This window comes from Asterias amurensis, chromosome 11, assembly GCF_032118995.1.
Source record: "Asterias amurensis chromosome 11, ASM3211899v1".
Taxonomy (NCBI): domain Eukaryota; kingdom Metazoa; phylum Echinodermata; class Asteroidea; order Forcipulatida; family Asteriidae; genus Asterias; species Asterias amurensis.
In genome coordinates, this window is record NC_092658.1 from 1,810,014 (window position 1) to 1,832,756 (window position 22,743).

Genomic DNA, 22,743 nt, shown 5'->3' on the forward strand with positions numbered 1-22,743 from the left:
CGAAATTAAGCACCTGAAAGCACACAACTTCGTGTGACAAGGGTGTTTTTTCATTCACAGTTATCTCGCAACTTCGACGACCAATTGAGCTCAACTTTTCAAAGGTTTGTTATTTTATGCATATTTGAGACACACCAAGTGAGAAGACCAGTCTTTGACAATTACCAATAGTGTCCAGTGTCTTTAATACTTCTTGATAATTCTGCTGATAAAATGGTTCACACACATCATAAAACACAGCAGGTAAACTCTAACTACTTGGGATAATTTTGAGAAAAACGTCAAGATATCAGGTGCGTTTTCGCGGCAGTAACCGATAACTGTTTTTGTCATAGCCCTGTAATCAACCAATGACAAATTCAAGCAAAACGGTTCTGGGTTAAACGACCGCGATAACGCATTCCTGTCATCATCATTGAATCTACCATCCAAAAGTAAATAGAGTTACAGAATATCCAACAGAACAACAATTTACCATTCGATCTCTTCATTAAACACAAGTAAGTATATACTTTAAGTTTCTTCAATATTCCTCAGTAAAATAATATTCATATCGCTTTTGGTGTCCTTCATTTACTCCTTCAGCCGTATGACTATTACTAGTTCATTGACCTATCATTTTCCGTTCTTTTTGCTCAAGAAGATTATTTTTTAAACAAATAAATTATTGGTAAATGGCCCCAGACTAATTTCCAATGAAGCATCGGGCTGTGCCTGTATTGCCGAACAAGGGCTGTGGCAGTTGCTAAAGGTGTGTCAAATTGGTACCATTACGTTGTATTGACCTCTTGCGCCAACGTTGAAAGGTTCGGGTACTTTTTCAAAATGTCCACAGATTTACATTAAACTTACAGGGTTTGAAGATAATGATATAGTGGAAAGCTTCCCTTCAAATATTACTAACTTAGGTTGTGTAGTTTTTGAGAAATGCGTAAAGTCACAAAATAATTTTGGTCTCAAGAGACCAAAATTATTTTAGCATGTAAAATCCCTTTAACCAGTTATGATATTATACCAAAACCATAGCATAACTGGTTAATACGTTTTTACATGCTAAAACTAAGACGAAAATTATTACTTTTACCCATTTCTCAAAAACTACAGCACCTCAGTGAGTAAAATTTCAAGGGAAGCTTTCTAATATCATAAGCTTCAAACTGTGTAAGTTTAATGTAAATCTGTGGACATTGTGTTTTTTGTTAGGAAAAAGTACATATACATGTACTCTTTAACATGCGGCTACTGCCTGCCGGCCTCGCCCACTCTATAGTAAACGCCTATAACGCAACAACTTTATATGTCAACATACCTCATACATCATTGTTGAATTTACCAGGCACTAAAAACAGAGTTATTGGGTATCCCTAAAAAAAAAATCATCACTAAACGCCAAGATTAAAAGTGTAAATTTCATCAATAGATGACAATCCGTTTCTGCGTCCTGCATATTCCCCTTAATGTCTCCTTCGTTTCCTAAAAACCCTTGCTGCTCCATGGACAAACCATCTTCCCTCCAGCTTGTTTAGGCAGATTGAAGGAGTGACATCGGGGGTGCGATCGGCAAGCCTTCCCGCATGATCCGACGCCTTCACCCATGAGCTCCTCCATGGCGTGGTGTAGCAGGCACTGAGGAGTGAGGCGGCCACCACTGCAAACAGGGAGCTCGCATACGGCAAAGTGGAGCTTGCTACATCTGTCATCGTTCCATGTACCACCCTTCCACTTGACTTGGACCGCACAATCTTCAATACCTCTATGGTTATTTGGCTCTCCATCCGCCCAATTCTCATAGGCGTTGGTATCATCACCCTTCAATGGACAGCGCTGCCAGTTTCCTTCCTCCTCAATGTCATTGCAACCAATCCAGAGACGGTCTATTGATGTCAGATCAGGTTCTCTAAGGAGTAGTTCCCAAATGTCATCCTGTTCGGATTGAGAGTTTGGGATGGCTAGGTTTGCTCGTGACTCGGCACAAGTGCGATTTGCTTGGTACCAATCCATCGTGTCCTTTATAATGAAGTAACATGACTCGCCGTATCGGTGCCAATCAGGAGGGCAGATTTCAGCCAATAGACGGCCACAGTAAACGCCAATAACAAGACTTAACACTTGACTAATACGCATTTTGATGTTAACTTGGGTTATTTAAAGTTGATTGTGAAAGAGAAACTGTTTTGAGAGTTCACACTAGTTCCAAACCATAACCGTTGTCAGACGCGATGGCAGGACTAAGTGGCTGCTTGCTTTTGGTAGTATTCGTTGGAAATGGTGATTTTCAGTGGCAGTTCGTCAGGCCTGCAGTGCGTCATCGTTTCCAGGGAAACAGGTTAATTAAAACCACGGAGTTTTAAGAGTCCGACTTTTTCTGAGAATATATTTTCAACATGATACCAGTCCGCCCAACCGCCGAGAGAAATCGACTTTATTCGAAACTGTTATTTTCTGACTTTCAGTCGCCATATAGTATTGGTTTTTGCTCGCAAGCATTCTTCTCAGGTTCGTTAATTTGTTTCAAAGAGGTAACAATACGCAAACAGTCAGTGCTGTTTTTCTTTAATTAATTACTTTTTGTGTTAATTAGCCTGTATAACTGTTGCTTGGTGTCCTGTAACATTGTCAATGTGAGTAGTAGACAAGTTTGATGGCTTTCATTTCTATCCAACACACTCAACTTATCAATGTGAAGAGTGGGTTGCTTTTCTGGTTCTGGCTTTCATTTCTAACATGAAGGGGATGTTGGCTGGCTGGCTGATGGATGTAATGCATGCACTGGCCACCTTCGTTTTCATTGTGGCCAGTTTATATGTACAGTGGTACAGTTGTACTCTTGGTGTCCTGCAGCATTGTCGATGTGAGTAGTAGACGGGTTCGATGGCTTTCATTACTATCCTAAACAGTAACTTTTTTGGTGGTTCGATGATGTGACGAGTGGCTTGTGGCTTGCGGCTTGTAGTTGGAGTCTGGTGGTCACTGTCGTTCCTATGACGAAGCGATACACTGGGGTGATGAATGGTGATCGCACTTGCTCCCACAGTCCCCGTGTGTCTTTGGATGATGAGCCGTGATGGCCCATGGTGCAAACATTTTCGGCATGGATGTGTTCTTACAATCTGAAGTTTTGTTACTCGGCCAGTTACAAGGTGCATCACAGAAGGGAACTGCAAACCTTAAGTTTCTGAAGGGGAAAAAATGAAAGATTGAGATTTGGGCTACACTCAAAAAGTCCAGAAAGGAACTCAAACTTCGAGGATACATTTTTGTGATTGTCTTTTGATATATGAGGTTAACTAGACCTTAGCAAGAACAATGTTCAATTTTATTTGAAACATCATGACCTTACATAGGATTTGAGGCATTGCATGGTGAGGTATCAATATGTATATTTGGTTTGCGGTAACACCGTGTGTGTTTCTACTTGCCAGGTAGGGTTTGTTCTTTAGAGAACTGTCTTGCTATTCTACTCCGCGGTAGTAGAATGAAGAAAGACAGTTCTCTGAAGAACAAACTTTACCTGGCAAGTAGAAACACACATGGTGTTACCGCAAACCAAATATATATCATGAGCTAAGTAAGCTCGCGTATCAGTCAGTGGTGTCAACGAGTCTTTAAAGGCACTGGACACCTTTGGTAAGGTCAAAGACCAGTATTCTCACTAGGTGTATCCAAACATATGCATAAAATAACAAACCTGTGAACATTTGGACTCAATTGGTCATCGCAGTTGCAGAAGAAAAATGAAACGAAAAAAAACCTTGTTGCACAAAATAGTTTGTGCGCTTTCAGATGTCTAATAAATTGCCTTTTTCTACTTTCAGTAAGAAGTTACCTCTTTCTCAAAACTATGTTACTTCAAAGGGAGCCGCTTCTCACAACGTGTTGTACTATCAAAAGCTCTTCAATGCTCGTTCTTACCAATTATTTTAAGTAATATTATTACCAATAGTGTCCATTTCCTTTTAATAACGATCGCGTTTGTTGTTCAGTTTCTGTTTATTTATTTAACTATATGTCAACACAACGCTGTCACTAGCCAGGAGGATACTTGAGATAAAGTGTTTAGGTACGCTCTGTCAGATAGATCCAGAGTTCAAGAAACTTTGAACTTACTCGGCGGCCCTGTTGCGAAGTTGTTGTTCATTGAACTCGGGTTGGGCTGTCGGCAGGAAGGGCGCCACCTTGCAAGTGTTTCTCCCTTTGTATGACGCGTGTACTCGTTCCCATCGTTCCCTTTCAGTGGTCATTGTGACTAGGTTAATGCGGTCAATCTCTTGTTAGCAGGTCATACTATACTTTGGACCCTGGGAAGGACAAGGAATTCATGAGTTATACTCTCTTTTTCAAAACAATTCAAACTATTTAGCACAAAACAAAACTGACCAAAACTTCTCGCGTTTCTTTAAAGGCACTGGACATTATTGGTAGTTACTTAAAATAATTGTTAGCATAAAAACTTACTTGGTAACAAGCAATATTGAGAAGAGCTGTTGATGTTATAAAACATTGTGAGAAACGGCTCCCTCTGAAGTAACTTAGTTTTCGAGAAAGAAGTAATTTTTAACTAAAATTTCTGGATTCAATTTCGAGACCTTAGCAATAGATTTTGAGGTCTCGAAATCAAGCATCCAAAAGCACACAACTTCCTGTGACAAGGGTGTTTTTTTCTTTCCATTATTATCGTGCAACTTCGACGACCGATTGAGCTCAAAATTGTTACAGGTTTGTTATTTTATGTATTTTTTTTTTATTATGTTAAGATACACCAAGTGAGAAGACTGGTCTTTGACAATTACCAATAGTGTCCATCGCTTTAAACCACAGTAGCGTCGTTTATCACTAAGGGTCGGACATTATTGGACAAAGTTATATAGTGGCATCGAGGTCAAGTGTGATTGCAAATAAGCCCTGGGCCTACTAAACAAACAAAAACAATTCCTGTATGGGAGAAGTAAAATGGCAACGACAACAACAAAAGTTCAATCAATAAATAGGTGAGAAAATAAAATAAACTGTTGCAAACTGCTTATCAACCAAAAGGACCAATAAATGCAAAAAATAGTTAATGGCCTGACGTTCGACCCAATAGCTTCACTGTCCATGTGACACACTTAGTTTAACCATAGAGCAGGACCAGTGGTTTACCTTTCGTGTTGTGTGTTGTAATAATAGCCTTCGAGAAAGACTATGCTAGGGTCAAAACGTCAGACCATGAATAGTATTGGTTTGAGAAGTTTGTTACCTGATCAAAGTCACTTACAAGACTTGACTTGACATCATCATGAAATGACAAGGTTGAAATTCCAAATGAACAGGTTCTGCAGGTCGGAATGTCACACAGGACGGCACGGCTCGACGACAGACTCCACGGGGCTCAGCGGCTGTGTGGACGGCGGAGGACCAGCTGCACTGATGAACCAGGCCTCGGTGTTTAAACTTGTTTATTGGGCCCTGGAATTAAGTGGGACCTTGGAATTGGACTTTGAGAGGTCATGTTGCGCACTTTTTGTGTGGGTTAAGGCCATGGTTAGGTCTACGTGCCAGTTACATTTAATACCCTCTCGCTGCTATACTTATAGGCAGTGGACTGGACACGTATTGTCAAAGACCAGTAATCTCACTTGGTTTAACCCAACGTATGCATAAAATAACAAAATATCTGTGAACATTTTGACTCAATTAGTCATCGAAGTTGCAATAGAATAATACAAGATAAAACACCATTGTTGCAAAGTTGTGTGTGCTTTCAGATTTGTAGGCATGATAAAAGGCTTCAGGCCTGAAGTTGAGTGAGATACTACCTCTTTCTCAATACTTCTCACAGTGGTGATCAACATCTCTCCGTTGCTTGTTACTAACGTCAGTTTTTATGCTAACAATTACTATATGGGTAATTACCAATGGTCTCCAGTGCCTTTAATTTCGACATTCGGATAAACTAAAACTATGGATAACAATACAAAAAACCGACGACAGCAACGAACACACATTGTAAGAACAATGGGTCGTATGAATAAAAAGTAGTATTTTACTGACAAGTACTAGCAAAAAGTAAAAAGCATCTTCTGAATTCCGTATGAATAAACCTATTCTTTTACTGCAAAGTATTCACTTAATGCTTTGGAGTAAATACTTCTGATGTACCATGGCTGAATGGCTCTTTAACAAAAAGTTTCCTTTGTATTACAACTACCTCTTACAATTCATTACAATTCACGTCTACGTACGCGCTCACACACACACAGCTTAAGCAGCATTTGATTTATTAGAAACATAGAAATCTTCAAGTCAGCCATGAGGTTTTTATTCTGACAACATTTTGATGAAGACGACTCATCTGGATACCCAGAATCAAAACGTTTTTGTTAAGGTTTTGAAACTTTCAGTGCTTTATAGAGAAGATGAGAGCTGGATATGAGCATAGCTATTTAATTTAAACTTAGAAGTTTTAATAGCAACACGAACAACATTCTATTAAAATGCATTTAATTGTTTAAAAAATTACCTTTTCTGAGCCTTAATGACCGAGGCATTCATTTCTGAGCCGAAAAATTGCTTTATATCTTTAAAAAAGCTTGCTTTACTGATACAAAACGTTTTTTTACAAACGGTTTTATTTTATCCTCAGCAAAAATATAAACAAACTTGTTTAAAAGCAGTTTGAGTTTGTGTGCATTGTTTCTGTTGTGAAACACTATGCATGTGTCTATTTAATATTTCAGTGGTGTCTTTCATTTGGACTAAAACATTTATCCTGTGAGGAACATTCATAAACACCGTCATTTCTTCAGATAAGCCTTTTACTTCTGTGTCCAAGGTAGCTCTGGAGCTACCTTGAAAAATGACAAATACTTACTAGCATTTTGTAGTATTTTCTCCTTTTTATTCATGTGAAAGTAAGTAAGTGCTAAAAAGAAAAGGATTTACATTTCATTAAAAGTAGATACTTTTAGCATTTTAGTAAATACTTTCCAGTAAAAGCTTTTACTTCCTTTTATTCATGTGGATGGTAGTAAACACTTGAAATTTTCAAGTAAAAGAAAATACTAGTTTTTATGCATATGACCCATTATATTCTCCATATATTCATATCTCGCCGATAATTTATGTCGGTGTAAACTGATTTGGGCAAAAGACACAAACTACAAGATTTTAAATAAATTAAGCCGTGAGTTCGTTTACCACCCAAGTGATTGATTTTCCCGTGTTTTTTTGTTATTTATTTACATAACTCGGCCGGGGAAGCACTGAATACTATACAGTGCCTTCTTTATTTACACCTCGGTAGGTGAAGACATTTAATTTGATTTCCCAAATTTTTGAAATGTTATACCTTTTAAGTTCACATAATTGTGTGGTATTAATTAGTTGTACGTTTTACTTATGTACTTTCTGTTTACTTGGTATTTAAGCCATTGGACCCTTTCGGTGCAGAAAAAAATAAAAGTTCACAGATTTACACATAACTTACAAGGTTTACAGAAGGCAATGGTGAAAGACTTCTCTTGAAATATTATTCCATAAAATGCTGGTTTTTTTTAAGAAAACGGCAAAACAATATAAATTCTCGTTAACGAGAATTACGGATTTATTTTAAACACATGTCATGACACGCGGCACGGAAACAAGGGTGGGTTTTTCCGTTGTTTTCTCCCGACTCCGATGACCGATTGAGCCTAAGTTTTCACAGGTTTGTTATTTGATATAGAAGTTGTGGTACACAAAGTGTGGGCCTTGGACAACACTGTGTACCGAAAGGGTCCAATGGCTTTAATTGGTATTTCTATAAGGCATGTGGTTATTTTTATCGAAAGTTGGTCGGCGATTTTTATGACTCTCCGAAGCTTGGGTGTCGCTTCTTTTTCCCCGATTGTGTCTCCACACATGGTCTGGAGGAAGTTTGTTCAAAAGAGGGCGCTTTCAGACAAAATTTCTCCACATAGACCTTATCGCAAATACCAATGCGCAAGCGCAGACTGTTGAATGAGGCGCATTGTGGGATATATATGAATCAAATTTTGCTACCAGCTAGACCACAATGCATCTAATTCCAAGCTTTACGCGCGCGCCCCAGTATTTGCGAAAAGGTCTATTAAGTTCGTGCTACCATCAAGCGCCTCATATCACAGTATTTGCCGGATAAGGAGTCTCCTGCCATACCGGCCAATTAAAGCCGATCGAAATAGTAGTTTTTGAAACACAACAACTTTCACATAGTACTTGCAATCTGGACTAAAACCAATTTGTACTCAATTTGTGGGCGGTAAACATGAAGCGCCGTGACGGCAGGCACATGAGCCTTCACCGCTGTTATCCGACCCGCCGATTGACTCTCGTCGTCCCGGTATACCCCACGGTACCTCATCACCATCTCCCCGTGCCTGTATCTGTCTTTGTAGTACAACCCAAGAGCTGTAATGTAAGCGAAGACTCCGAGGCATAGCAAGGCGATACCGATGGGCACACCGGTAAAACCTCCCGTAGTACCGGTGCTGTCGTCGTCAGTGCTCCCGGCACCCGTCATCTTTGCACTGTCGTGTCGTCTCGGAACACGTAGCGGAGACGAGAGGATTACCACTGCAACACCGCTCGTCAGCAGCACGGTACCGACGAAGGTGAATGCCCGAACGAGGCTGTGGAGTGTTGATGCATATCGCCTCGTTATGGGTCGTGTATGGACGACCTGGCTAGTTGGAAGGTCCTGGTAGGGTCTGGTATTAGTCGACATTTATAGTGCCATGTTTCGAACTGCTGTCGTCATTGTGTGAGTTGATGCTTGTACCTGAATAGTGGTTTTACCAAATAAATAATATTATAAATTTTAAAGTCGGGTGAGATAACCACCCGTAGTGTTGTCCTTCCCTTGACCCACCACCGCCAAACGAACCTACGAGCGGTAGGCGCCCTATATAAGGGCAAAATTCATGAAGCCCTGAAGCACATGCACACCGTAGCACATGCAAGTCTTGGCTTATATATTTTTACAGCAAAAACAGGTTACCAGCCAACACTTCATACATTTTTGCAAATAATGTTGTGACTGTAGCCCAACTCCAATGCAATTAGCAAATGTTACGCCAACATAACGTTTTGTTGTTATGTCTTTATTGATAAACTGAGTATTTCTTTATGAAAGTGGATCCATGCCTGTGGCCTATGGCTACTGATAGCCCTGCCACGGTATAAATCACGGTGTATGTTGCACTGTTGTTGTATTATTGTTATAGGCCCCTCCAGGAAACTAACTGCGGCACTAAACCAAACCCTCCGGTTTGGGTTTCGAGCTTCACTTAGGAATGATTGGTATAAGCCTTAAGTTTTCACACACATAATAATTGGGACTTTTCGTTTTCGACGACGGATGGTTCTGCGACGGTTGTTCAGCTAAACGTTGTCGTTTTCAGCACAACGAAGATTCATCCCAAGTACTGTCGTAGAAATTGAGGGACGACCGTCCTCAAAGCCGACGCATGTGCAGATAACGCCAATGTCATCTTTACCGTCGCAGAACCATCCGTCGTCGAAAACGAAAAGTCCCTAATGAGTTCAACGACAACATCACTTCAACATAAACATCACTTGAACATCAGAAGGAACAGCTTTACACACATGGGGGGCAGAGTAGTTGACCACTGGAACATGTCCCTAAGACGGCAGTATGAGTAGAAGCAACATCAATCAATGCCTTCAAATGTAAAATTTAAGGGGGGGGTTTACAAGAAAGTACGACAAGTATGACTATAATTTATAAAGCAGACAAAATGTATCTGCTTTCCATTTCAGATTAATATTTGTACAACATGATAACCCATGCAGTGGATTTTGAATGAAATAAGGTGGGCATTATGACTAGCCTTCTAGCCTTACAGAGCGGCCCGTGAAGACAGGTAACTTGTAAAAAAATACATGTAACGTGATTGTTTTACGTCCTTTGCCAAAACTTGAGGTAGGGGAACAAACTTCCCTATTTAATATTACAAAATTTAACAGAGAAATTCTAGAAAGAAAATATATGACGAGTTACTCAATTGCATTCTATTAACTTACCTTATAAGGGTGATTTTATTGAGAAGTGTTCATTATTTTGTGTTCAGTTGTCTTGGACCTGTGTGGTTGCTAAAAACAGCTTTTTGTATACGCGGGCGTCTCGTGGCATTATTCTTACGCCCGTCGTAGGCCTATACAAAACTTAAATATAAATACTGAAATATTTATTTTCATCGGGGCCGGGATGTTCAACAATAATTTTTTGTACACAGGATTTTGGCAAGGGTAGCATGCACAGTTTGGAAAGTTTGTGGCCTTCCAGCCGTCCAAAAAGGGGGTAAAGATAAAAAGAGTCATTAACGGGGCCTATGCCTTCTCACTGATGTAAAAAATTTAAAAAAGTTTTGGACATTCAAATGGATGTGCTTTTTAGAGGTTATAATACAATGAGGGTGAATTGTTGGTTCTCTTTGGATTGGTCTAACAGCGAAAATGAAGAGTTATTGAAAAATAATTATGAGAGATGAGAGTTTTCGCAGCTCAAAAAACGCAACTTAAAAAAGTGATAGCGCCCTCAATCTTGCGGTAGTAACGCCCTCAAGTGACAATTTGTTGCCAGCGTCGAAGGAAATCAATAATGACACGGATAGTAAAATTTTAGTGTATAAAATACCTCCAAATTGTTGATTTCGCCATCGTCATGGAGCCCAATGATACATTCTATGTGAAAGCTGAGTATATAGAGACAGTTGAGTATTATTTCTTGTGTATATCATTTGTCTCCATTGATGACAAAATTTGTTGTCCAGAATTTAAATTTGCTAATAAAAAATTTAACAAAATTTTTGCCATCGTTTTGGGTTTTTTTTTTTTTTTTTTTATTATTATATTAACATCAAATTTTAACATTTCCTGCCGAAAGCTAAATTGGAACATTCAAATAAATTGCGATATTTGGGTAATTTACTTCATGTCTGTGTGTTGACCGTGCTCTCGCTGCAGGTAGCCCTAAAAAGTAAAACGGATGTAAAATCATAAATGGTGATGAGATGGTTTTTCGTATAGTAACTTTGTATGTAACCCATGATTTTGCCCAGATTTATAATCCCCCCCTTCCCTCAGTTGCCACTTACCATTGCATTGCGAACGAAAATGTGCAACATCAACAACAAGCTTGTTTTGATGTCATTTTAATAACAAATCTCTGAGTCTGACTGAGTGTGCGCTGACAATTACTCCGTTGGCATCATGATTATATTAATGATGCACTTGATTCATTTCGCTGAAACAGTCACAGTCAGTAGCAGTCTTTTATAGAGTTTGACCCAGTGTAACTGAACTGGGGCGCTGTTTTCCCTTTTTTCGAAATTTTGACATTCTCGATCATGACTAGTTTGACCGATAGTGTCAATTGACATTCTCTTCTTCTTCTTCTTCCGTAAAAGTACAGTCCACCATCTGGTGTATTACGTACTCGGTCATGGCTAGTATGACCGATACAGTAAAAATTTTGAAAAAGAGAATACACCGCCCCAGTTACTGGACTAGCTAGGCGCCAACGATGTTTAATCAGGTGATTGTCAGTTCAGAGATGTTTCATAAAACAAAAGAAAACCAAAACGAGTTTGCACAGTTTTGTTTCAACGTGCCCTTTACCCAAAGTGGAATTGACAAATTTAAGAGGAAGAATTAAGTAAAACTTCAACAGATGATATGGCCTTTTTTCGAACACAGGACAAACAATTATTGTGTATAATCAGAACACCCATAAAATATAATTATTAATTGTTTGATTTATTTCAGGCATCTGGGAATAAAGTAAGCCGACAGTCGGTCCTCTGTGGCAGCCAGAATATAGTACTAAACGGAAAGGTATTTTGCATAGTACATGTACTTCAACTCTAGAGTCTTTGCTTATGTTTATATGCACAGCCACAATCTTGGGTACATGTTTTGTTCGATGTCGGTCACTTGGCACCCAATTCACTTGGTACCCAAGTCACTTGGTACCCAAGTCACTTCATACCCAAGTCACTTTGTGCCCAAATTATTTGGGTATGAAGTGGCTTGGGTATGAGGTGACCGACATTCATTTTGTTCATGTCCATTTTATGAGCAGCAGTTTAAAAACCACCGATGTAGCGGTTATCTGTATATGAAATATTAATCACTGTGTCAGTGATGAAAAAACAAAGTGCCTGAGTTCATCAATTACAAGATCTGCAAAGATATACTCAGTATTTATCTGTTGTTCATTCGGAGTCTTCAGTCTTTAAGAAAGTGTACCCATGATTGTGGATGTTCACTTATATGATCTAAGAGACTAATTTACAGAGACCTTTGAGTTTTCTATTGTTTTGTTTGCTTGTGGTCAAGCGTACTCCAAGCTTCTAGGTGCTTTTCGTTTACACAGCTAGCGCAGAAATTTGGTGCTTGCAGAGTAAGCGGAGAAGAGTGATCCTTAGTGCCGATAGGCAGAGTCGTGAAATTGCAGGGGTCGAAATTGCCACTAGCCCGCTAGCCCGGGACTACCAGATTTACATCCGGGCTACTGATTTTTCCAGTTTGATAGCCCGGCGGGCTAGTTGAATAATAATGCAAAAATCATCATCACAAACAATAAAGAACTATGTTATTGGTGTATTGTAAAGTTTGAGCCGTGACACGAGACATAACGTGGCTTTTGGGCTACCAAAATCTAATCAGGGCTACTAAAAATTATTGGTCACTAGCCCTGCTGACTACCATGGAAATACACTTAATTTCGACCCCTGAATTGGGCCCCTCTTTTCACATGTATCTTTAGGCCTATGGGTTACAGAGCAAGATCATTCTGAGGGGCATCCCTGGTTTTACAGTAATTTTTGATAATAATTTCCTTTGTTTTTTTCCTGTACAGTCAATCATACACTCTGACTGTATAATCAGAGGTGACCTGGCAAATGTAAGAATCGGCCGGAGCTGTGTCATAGGTCAAAGAACGGTCATCAGGCCACCCTTCAAGAAATTCAGTAAAGGGTATGAAATTTAAACCTTTTTTTTTTGCCACAGAAAGCGGTAAATACCACATGCTCTGGAAAAACTGATAAGCTCTTCAAAGATTTGTGTTCTGGAAAAACTGAAACAACACTACAAAGTTTTGGGTGCTGAAAAAAGTCGAAAAACACAACTAATATTGATTTTATACATCAGTTAACCTTCGCCGGCTGTGTCAATGATGAATTAAATGTGCCTAAGTTTCCAATACAAGATCTGCCAAAAGTTCCTCAGTTTTTATCTGGTGTTAATTTGGTATCTTTGTAACAAAAAGGGTACTCATGAATTTGGCTTTGCACATTTAATCTTTTTCAAAAATGTTTTCTTTGAGAATTCTTCCTCCTAACTTTCTTGTGACTGTGGTTTATGTTTGTTTTTGCAGTGTGGCTTTTTTCCCTCTACATATTGGAGATCATGTATTTATCGATGAGGATTGTGTCGTCAATGCAGGTCAAGTTGGATCCTACGTACACATAGGCAAGAACTGTGTCATTGTAAGTACAACCATTCATTAGTCATGGCGTGTCATGGCCGAGTAGTCTAATTCACCGAAGCTAAACTCTGGCCTCAATTTCATGGCTGCCGATTTTTGTGGTTACGATTCACCTTCTCCACTAACGGGCAAACGCCGTATTTCTGCGCTAGCCTAGAAACATGGTGTACGCACACGCACATTCCAAAATTCCTGCTTACCTGTAAAATACCCTTGACATTAGCACAGAAGTCCCTGCTTCTGCAAGTGTTATCTTTGCAGAGCCAGGAAATTGGTCCCTGGTGTTGTTAGCAGCAGAGTTTGAGTTTGAATCCCATTCATGACACTGTTGCCCCTGATCAAGGCACTTAACCATAATTGCTTTGTAAAAAGTTTTGATTCTGCTCTACCAGCCAGGCTCCTGGGTGGCAATACACATGCCTACATTCTTACGAACTGTGAAGGAGTAACCTTGTTTCAGCCCAAGGAGTAGGTGGCAACTTGCCCCTGGTGATAGTTGATTTGGGTTGACATACCAAATGTAGTCCTAGTCTTGAATTGGTCGCCCAGCTGAGTTATTTGAGGTGATCTCTCATCTAACAAAATCTTGTTTAGTTATTTGGGTATGGAGGAGGGACAAAGTTGCACTTTTATAACAACGTGTCTTTTGTGCTGTGGCTCAAGTTCTTTTTGTTTGTTACTTGGTTGACTAGCTTTGCCATTGGGGCACAAGCAGGGTGTAAAGTTGACTAAAGTCGGCATTGGGGCTAAAAAGGTTAACTCCTGTTGACATTGATTCTGTTTTTTGCAGGGTCGGAAATGCGTTTTGAAGGACTGCTGTGCAATAGCTGATAACACCTACTTACCCCCAGAGACAGTGGTACCCCCATTCACACTGGTATCTGGATCACCAGGTTAGTATGAGTTTGTGTTCAATATCTGTTGTGAAGTAGTAGGAGATAGTAACTACTTGCCCCCAGAAACAGTTGTACCCCATTCACACTGGTATCTGATTCACCAAGTTAGTATGAGTTTGTGTTCAATGTCTGTTATGAAGTAGTAGGAGATAGTAACTGCTTGCCCCCAGAGACAGTTGCACCCCATTCACACTGGCATCTGGATCACCAGGTTAGTATGAGTTTGTGTTCAATGTCTGTTATGAAGTAGTAGGAGATAGTAACTGCTTGCCCCCAGAGACAGTTGTACCCCATTCACACTGGCATCTGGATCACCAGGTTAGTATGACTTTGTGCTCAATGTCTGTTATGAAGTAGTAGGAGATAGTAACTGCTTGCCCCCGAGACAGTTGTACCCCATTCACACTGGCATCTGGATCACCAGGTTAGTAAAACATCTGTTTGTCTGCTATGTAGTAGTAGTAGTAGATAGTTCCCACTTGCCACAAGAGACAGTTGAAACCCTGTTCACACTGGTGTCTGGTCACCAGGTTTGTAAGAGATGGGTTTGTGTTCACTTACATACTTTCCCCTAGAGACAGTGGTACCCCTGCTCACACTGGTTGCTGGATCCCCAGGATAGTCCAGAGCGTTAAGATGAACATTTTAAGTTTCCCAATGTGAATGCAATTGTATCACTGCGCACTTTTGAATAACTTGAATAGTAATAATATTAATACCAAAGTCTTATACAGCATACGTATCTACCTAACAAGGTACTCAAGGCACTGAGTTTATACAATCTTTCAGAAAGATAGGTTATTGAACTGATGATTTATGAGACCCAAATATGTTACACCTTATAAGGGTTTACAAAGTGCTTGTCGCATTCAGCAGTTGGGGATAACCCTGGTGTTTCTGGTTGGTTCACATAGCAAGCCCCCTTGTTTACAGGTTTCCTCAGGCTTGCGAGCTACAGTGATTAAGTTCACTAATGAGGAATTGTTTGCTCCGTTACCGGAATTTTTTTTAAATAATAACCCATCTCTGTATTTTCATTGTTTTTCTTTTCTAGGTGTGGTTTCCGGAGAGCTGCCAGAATGTACTCAAGATCTAATGATTGACGTAACCAGGGGGTACTACTCTCATTTTCTCCCGGTCCAAGAAGTGAAATGAATAGCGCATTTGTAAACTTCTACTTCACAACTCCAGGTACAACTTGATGTTGTTTACGCGCTTACGACTTAGACTTGACTTTGATCAGTGCCAGGGTCTAAAGACATTCTGGTTCTGGTGGTTATCTAAAAGGTGTTTTTTTTTGTATGGCTTGTTAAGTTTTTTGGGACAGCGGCGATTAATTCATACTTTACTATCTTGCCCTAGTAATTTGTCTGTTCACCCTTGAAGTTACATTGCCCCAAGTTTTCTTAGGAAGATGCAAGAAATGAATAAATATTTTCCAATAGAATTTGGACAGATCATGCAGTTTTAAAAACGATATAAAACACTTGTATCATGCAAAATTGTTAACAAGTGGCTATTGATAACGGGAGAAAATGATGTTTATTTAAACTAACTATTGCTATTCCTAAATAGGTTTTTTTTTTTTTTAGGGTTCAGTGTCTCGGCCAGTTTTGCAGATCTCTTGACGGAGGTCTGTAGACTGGTGGGGGGACAAGTTTTACCAGTCTCAGGTATCAGTTTTGGTCTCAGACGCTAAGGTCTTGTCCTGATTTTTGTCTCAAACTATTTGGGTCTTGACTACATCTTTGCCATTGACTTAAGGAAATGGCTTTGTAACATTCAAAAGATTGTTTCCATAAATTCCGCAAAACAAAAATGCAGGGCATCTTTAAGTAAATACGACGACCCCCCCCCCCTTGCCTCTTGTCAGATGTTCTTTCATCACAAACCGTTCCTTGAAAATCATTTCTCTTTCTACAAGCCTCAATTTCTCTTTCTACAAGCCTCAATTTTCAGATATAAACTGGGACTAGGGCAATGCTTAAAAAAAACCTGCTTTACTATTTAATTTCAAATTCATACATTTTGGTACAAGTCTTTATTTATTTGGTGAAAAGCAAACTTGATAAAAAGCAAATATTTTTCAATATTGTATTAAGTTGTTGAATAACCAAGGATGAGAATTCAGATTTTGTTGTAGAAATTGATGTATTTTTTTTTCCTTAAATCAAATTTGTTGTTGTCTTTGATCTACTTCTCCATCACAGAGAATAGTGCTCAAAGAAGCTCTTTGGAATCAATGACTCCAGGGGTTACCAAAAACTGGACTTTCAATCATTTTAACGTACCTCCTCAGATCTGGAACCCAGTTTCAGACATTAGTCAGCAATGTCTCTCATCTTTGAATAACCCATTAAACAAAATTGATCTAACATGTTATGACCAATTTCTGAATGTGTCTAGAACCCTAGATAATATTCAAAGACAGGTTCTTTTATTTCTCACATATTCATTATTTTTATCACAAAGTTTAAAACTTGTTTATTTCCCCTGTAACATTTTGTTTTAAAGCTGCTTACCATATTTTATGGTGTACAAATTATTATTTATTAAAATTGCAGCGACAATAAAGTGTTCTGTAAAATTTAGACCAGTTCCAGCTTCATCAGTTTCTTCTTCAATCAAGAACTATCCCCTTGTTCCAATCTCACATGTCGCTTTTGTCTACTACGATCAGTGACCGACTACGATCGCCATTTTGGGAGTCAAATTGCACCTTTTAAGTTACTGAACATCTTTTGTAATTGTCAAAAACCACTGTTTTCACTCTGTGTATCCCAGCATATGCATAAAATAACAAATTTGCAGAAATTTTAAATCAATTTGTCATCGAAGTTGCAAGAAAGAAAAAAATGAAAGAAAAAGACAATTGTTGCACACATTTGTGTGCTGTCAAACACCTAGAAGGGTTACAGGCCTGAAGTCTTTTAATATTTGATTGAGAAATTACCTCTTTCTCAAAAAGTTCATGACATTAGAGGGAGCCGTTTTTTACAATGGTTTATACTATCAATAGCTCTCAATTGCTCGTTCCCAAGTAAGTTTATATGCTAGCATTTAATTTGAGTAATCACCAATAGTGTCCAGAGCCTTTAATCAAATTATATTCATGTACAAAAATTAGAACTTCTGGTTTGGTGACTTTGCGTATAAGCAGTCACTCGTCTGCACCGTCTCGATTGGCTTATTGTAGAATTTATCGAAACCGTTAGATTTGAGCCACTGAAGAATGTCTGCTTCAAAACGGGAGCGGAAATCTTTGGGGTTCCTGGCGAGCACGAAGAGGGTGGTCCTGAAGGAGTCTGTCACCACAGAGTACTGGTACTGGGGTGTGGCATTTTGTGGCGTGGTTTCTTTGGGTCCAAGTTTAACCACCCAGTCTGTGAGGAAATGAAAGCCGTACATGGGGGTTATTGGGGTGTGGTGTGGTGTGGTGTGGTGTGGTTCAACCCATAAGGGGTTTCCATACAAAACGAAACAATATTCAAATGGAACAGCCTAGGCCACTGTACTCAAAGAGGTGATTTTTAAAAGTATTTTAACCGACATCAGCAGTTGTGTTTTGTTGTTTGTTTGAAGGTTTTCAGATACAGTTTTTTCCAATGTGACGGGGAAATATTCCACAGAAAATTTGTTCCTTATGAACTTCATCAACTTCATGAGCTTCGTTGACAGTAGGCCCCACAGTATACCTTTCAGACTTAAACCGAATCATGGTATGTTTTAATCTTAACATTCCTGAGGTCTATTTAACCTTTAAAGCCATTATACACTTTCGGTACAGAAAAAAAATAAAAGTTCACAGATTTACAAATAATTTACAGGGTTTACAGAAGGTAATGGTGAAAGACTTCTCTTGAAATATTATTCAATGAAATGCTTTACTTTTTGAGAAAACATTAAAGCAATATCAATTCTCGATAGCGAGAATTACGGATTTATTTTAAACACATGTCATGACACGGCGAAATATGCGGAGTGGGTTTTCCCGTTATTTTCTCCCGACTCCGATGACCGATTGAGCCTAAATTTTCACAGGTTTGTTATTTTATATATAAGTTGTGATACACGAAGTGTGGGACTTGGACAATACTGTTTACCGAAAGTGTATAATGGCTTTAAAGAGTGGGAAAGATGAACAACTCCAAACCGGCAATTGACAAGACTTATTTATTTTTTCGCAGTGTATCAAATGAACAATTTTCAGCAATTGTTCTACTTTATTTCAGGGGACTTTGAACAATCTGTTTTTGAAACGATAGTTCTCAAGTCGAAACCCTGCCAATGTATTCATATCGAAAAGTATTTAATTAAGTTTATTATCTGATTTAAGGTTGAATAAAGACAAATTTACTAGAGTGGGACTTGCCGGCGCTCTTAATCCGGGGTCGTTGGTTCGAGTCCCAATCTAGATAAGTCAATTTGTTCTTTGTTAAACCCCCAAATCATTACACATTTACCAAGAGGTCAGTTTCCCTCGTGGTTTATATTGATAAGTTTACTATCTTAAAAAAAAAAAAAAAAAAGATAAAACACACGAGTACTCACATTGTCCGGGGACGGGCTGAACCGGGAATTTCACCTCTAGTTTGCCGGGCTCTGCAGGGTCAACCACGGCGGCATAACCCTTGATGTCGTTCAGTTTCCCCGTTGGACTGTCCACACGGTTCGCGTTGTACACCGAGATGGTTTTGTTGGGATTGAGGCCATCTGCAAATGTCAAAATACCGAAACCAATATTAGCTGCACATTAAAGGCAGTGGACATTAGGGCCTATTGGTAATTACTCAAAATAATTATCAGCATAAAACCTCACTTGGTAACGAGTAATGGTGAGAGGTTGATGGTATAAAACATTGTGATAAACGGCTCCCTCTAAGGTAAATTAGTTTTTGAGAAGGAAGTTATTTTCCTCGGATTTGATTTCAAGAAGACCTCAGATTTAGAATTTGAGGTCTGGAAGTCAAGCATCAGAAAGCACACAACTTCGTGCCACAATTTGTTTCTTTCATTATTATCTCACAACTTCGATACACCAAGTGAGAAGACTGTCTGGTTTTTGACAATTACCAATAGTGTCCACTGTCTTTAAGCTCTTGCATGTGGTTTATAAACTGCTATTTTACTGGGTTTTCACAGAGGTTTTTTTCACAAATACTTTTGGAATAAAATGTTTAGGCATGTCGAGTCATCAGTTCCGGAGCTTCCGCTTATAACAAGTCTTATTTGTTTTGTATAATAATTTTGTGAATCATTTATAAATCTTTTGAGTGTGAAGGAAATAATTTCGGGTTAAAAAAAAAATGATGGGTAGGCCTTTTGGCTACTTACAGTCGGCCGTGACGCAGTAGGCATTTCTCTCAAATGTAGATACAACGACAAAATCAGCATACATCTAAAATACATGAAAGGAAAGAATTGGAAAATCATTCTGGCATTTGTGATACTATATGGTTACTTCATTACCTATATATTGCTAGATGAGGTAAAACAAACTGTTTTAAAGTTTTCGATAAAATGTAATCATGTCATATGCTCGTCCGTATAGCTTTTAAGTTCTATGGTATGCCGTACCGACAGCACTTGGTTTTCTGTTGTCTCTTTTCAATTCAAATCCAATTAAAAAACTGTTTAAATATACTATATTAGAAAGTGTCCTTCAAATTCTCGCATACAGTAAAAGTATTGAAGCACTAAAAAAAACTTACACATGTCATTTTTATTTAAAGTGTAAAAAAAGAACCCTAGGTAAATCGAATGCTTTGCATCTTTTGTCTAAGACAAGGAGGAACAAAAACCAAACCTACCTGATACCATCTTCCAAGATAACTTGGGAGCTCCAGTTCGGGCACCGTCTTGGGAGGGGCAAACAAACCAGGGGCTGCGAGACTCGACGCAACAAGACACAGAGACACCACCGCTGCAAACATCATGATCGAGTGTGTTTTACTGTTGAATGTGGACAAGAGTTCTTTTCCGTGATGCGGGTTCGGTTTTGAGTAAAGTGACGAACCTTGCGTCTTTATATAGTGACCAACTCCACAAAGTTATTCTTTAGGCACTGGTTTTTGATGAAGCAATCTTGATTTTGATCGTTGAGGGACAGAGACCCCTCGTGACTGGTGGGAAACAAACGGATGTTGTTTGCAGTTGATATTTCGTCACGCTGAGTTCTTATATAGGAAACCGTTCCATCGTTCTTTTACAGCTCAGACCAACGAGGCGGAACAGAAGCATGAAATAACTGATCAAAGGTCATTTTTTGTCATCGGGACACAATGTGTTATATGGGTTAGCTTTGGTGGTTGACATGGTTGCAGCTAGACACTCTAGTAGTGGCTTATAAAATCACAAAGGAAAGCGGATCAACAAAATTATTCATGTTTAAATAGGCCTTCATTTCTGAAGTGCAAGTTTCAGGCGCGAGGCCAGGTTTCCTAACTGTTCATGTTATGACATGAGGCAATGATGCATAAGTTGAATGGCTCTTTGACTGTGTTCATTCTCAGTGACATTTTGATATTCTGGGCCAAGTTCGTGGAGCTAATAAGCAAACAAATACTGCTCACAAGTTTTCTCTGCTAAGCAAACATTGTGAGACACCAGCTACAATGCAAACTGAATGTAATTTCGCCATTAACCTGTTTCTGCTAAGCAATTCTATTGTGTGCTTAGCAAGTTGTTACTTATATAGGCTTTATGAAATAATGCCATGGTGTTTCATACATGTCTGTCGTGAGCTTTCTAGATTCTTTTAAATGTGACAATTGCTATGACACGAGCCAATATACCTTTATCATGCTGTCACCATCTTGTTCATGTTCACTGTTTGCAATAACAGTGATGATTGCTAACATTCTTGCGCAAACAAGGCACCAGACTATTATTCGTCCAGCCTCAGTTTGGTTTATTGGTTTATTGGTTTATTTATTTATTTAAAAATGCCATCGCAGCATACCGCTGAATTGCGGCATAATTTACAATAATTAAAAATACATAGTGAACATTTGTTTAAAAAACACACAAAAGCAATGGCCTGCCAGGTTACAATGAGTGGAACGGAGTGAAATCAAGATGGCCACACCGTGATAAATGTCTATTTACAGGCACTCGAATGAATTGCTCACTTCTTTCTGAAAATCTTCGGGGAACAATTAAACAACAAAAAAGAACAAAAACAAGTCATTGGATAATGAGAACTAAGACTAGCACTGACGACACGTTTGAAACAATGGTTCAGCATTCTTGGGAAGGAGTTGTATTAGTAGGGAATTCAATATTATTAACTTTACAAAACAGTTGTACAAGAAAACATCCACCAGGAAATGAAGGGCTCAATGCTGTGAAGGATTTTCCTGTCACCTGATATTTTTCCGGCTATGCTTTTTTTTAAGGGCTGTTTGGTCGATGGTGTTCGGTAATGGTCAAACGGAGACCCTAAAGTATCTTATTTATAGACGTAGTTACGTAACAAGATAATGACCATTGTCATGGCACAAAGCCAAAACACACAAAACAATATTGTAAGAACTTATTTATTAAACAAACAGTTATTTTATGATCTTTATCTCCATAAGTAAATTATCTTTTTTGTTTTCAATTGTCTGAATAACATAAGTGCAAAGTCATGAACATTTTACATGCTCGGATTTGTAATTATATTCGTTTTATAATCCAACTTTCCAACCGAACTTGAACTCCTTTTTTTTATATAACTGACGATTTCATAGAAGGTCTTTTGACCCGTTTCATAAGTTCCTGTGTTTACTTTACCTGATGTGTTGCTCTTTATCACACTAGCTAATAATAGATATGTTGTTGGTTTTTGGTGGTTTTTTTGTGTGTTTTTCCATAATGCAACAAAAGACATACAAAAATACAATAAATCACAGAAAAAGCAACAATAGATATTTGTGTTTTTACCAAGTGCAGACAGTTACAATAGCACTTAGAAAAGGGGTAAGGGCGTTAAAGGGGCCCTGTCCCTTGCAGGGATATAGGAATGGTGTGTTACCTTGTGTGGTTGGATTGTATTTTAGCGGGTTTGTTTTCTTTTAGTTTTAGTTATAACATGTTATCCAGTCTATACGGCTGATCGTGGGAGCTATGCTAGCTGTATGAGGAAAATTTTAAGCTTAATTCCTCCCTAGTTGGAAATTTGAATCGGGGATAAAGAATATTATTTTTATTTTTTTCACCCAAATATTATTTATGGTCGGGTTACTTTGTAACTAATATGACCTGAAATTCTTAATCCCTTCGAGTGTCTGTGATTTCTTTTTTTCACGAAGCTTGGGAAAGTACACAGTGCTATCACACATCGGTGTGTATTGG

The 22,743-nt window shown here is 38.8% G+C and overlaps 4 protein-coding genes across 5 annotated transcripts; 1 reads left to right on the forward strand and 3 right to left on the reverse strand.

Moving 5' to 3' along the window:
- Positions 1–1,110: 1,110 nt before the first annotated feature.
- On the reverse strand, positions 1,111–5,508 carry LOC139944274 (galactose-specific lectin nattectin-like). Of its 2 annotated transcripts, none has more exons than XM_071941260.1 (3): positions 5,255–5,508; positions 4,108–4,298; positions 1,111–3,175 (listed from the first exon to the last, which is right to left on the reverse strand). In XM_071941260.1, the coding sequence occupies exon 3, from the start codon at positions 2,122–2,124 to the stop codon at positions 1,474–1,476; it is 651 nt and encodes a 216-aa protein (XP_071797361.1). In that variant the 5' UTR covers positions 2,125–3,175; positions 4,108–4,298; positions 5,255–5,508; the 3' UTR covers positions 1,111–1,473. The 2 variants fall into 2 exon arrangements, with proteins under 2 accessions (XP_071797361.1, XP_071797362.1); XM_071941261.1 differs by having other exon boundaries at positions 5,237–5,508.
- Positions 5,509–6,386: 878 nt separating this feature from the next.
- Positions 6,387–10,127, reverse strand: LOC139944276 (uncharacterized). The gene is made up of 2 exons (XM_071941263.1): positions 10,042–10,127; positions 6,387–8,776 (listed from the first exon to the last, which is right to left on the reverse strand). Exon 2 carries the CDS (start codon positions 8,720–8,722, stop codon positions 8,204–8,206), a length of 519 nt encoding a protein of 172 aa, XP_071797364.1. The 5' UTR covers positions 8,723–8,776; positions 10,042–10,127; the 3' UTR covers positions 6,387–8,203.
- A 435-nt stretch (positions 10,128–10,562) lies between these two features.
- Positions 10,563–16,261, forward strand: LOC139944325 (dynactin subunit 5-like). The gene is made up of 6 exons (XM_071941318.1): positions 10,563–10,729; positions 11,785–11,853; positions 12,881–12,999; positions 13,400–13,511; positions 14,301–14,403; positions 15,461–16,261. The coding sequence occupies exons 1-6, from the start codon at positions 10,682–10,684 to the stop codon at positions 15,559–15,561; spliced, it is 552 nt and encodes a 183-aa protein (XP_071797419.1). The 5' UTR covers positions 10,563–10,681; the 3' UTR covers positions 15,562–16,261.
- A 1,051-nt stretch (positions 16,262–17,312) lies between these two features.
- Positions 17,313–20,630, reverse strand: LOC139944324 (apolipoprotein D-like). Its single transcript, XM_071941317.1, has 4 exons — positions 20,217–20,630; positions 19,741–19,804; positions 18,958–19,119; positions 17,313–17,789 (listed from the first exon to the last, which is right to left on the reverse strand). The coding sequence occupies exons 1-4, from the start codon at positions 20,340–20,342 to the stop codon at positions 17,530–17,532; spliced, it is 612 nt and encodes a 203-aa protein (XP_071797418.1). The 5' UTR covers positions 20,343–20,630; the 3' UTR covers positions 17,313–17,529.
- Positions 20,631–22,743: the final 2,113 nt, after the last annotated feature.

What these genes read in the sequence shown, in the direction of transcription:
- LOC139944325 (XM_071941318.1), top strand. Translation starts at nt 10,682, where the DNA reads ATGGAGCCCAATGATACATTCTATGTGAAAGCTGAGTATATAGAGACA. An exon ending in ATATAGTACTAAACGGAAAG is followed by an intron (nt 11,854 to 12,880) that starts GTATTTTGCATA and finishes TTTCCTGTACAG; the next exon opens with TCAATCATACACTCTGACTG. An exon ending in TAGGCAAGAACTGTGTCATT is followed by an intron (nt 13,512 to 14,300) that starts GTAAGTACAACC and finishes TGTTTTTTGCAG; the next exon opens with GGTCGGAAATGCGTTTTGAA.
- LOC139944274 (XM_071941260.1), bottom strand. Translation starts at nt 2,124, where the DNA reads ATGCGTATTAGTCAAGTGTTAAGTCTTGTTATTGGCGTTTACTGTGGC.
- LOC139944324 (XM_071941317.1), bottom strand. Translation starts at nt 20,342, where the DNA reads ATGATGTTTGCAGCGGTGGTGTCTCTGTGTCTTGTTGCGTCGAGTCTC. An exon ending in CTACTGCGTCACGGCCGACT is followed by an intron (nt 19,120 to 19,740) that starts GTAAGTAGCCAA and finishes TGACATTTGCAG; the next exon opens with ATGGCCTCAATCCCAACAAA. An exon ending in TCAGCCCGTCCCCGGACAAT is followed by an intron (nt 17,790 to 18,957) that starts GTGAGTACTCGT and finishes ATTTCCTCACAG; the next exon opens with ACTGGGTGGTTAAACTTGGA.
- LOC139944276 (XM_071941263.1), bottom strand. Translation starts at nt 8,722, where the DNA reads ATGTCGACTAATACCAGACCCTACCAGGACCTTCCAACTAGCCAGGTC.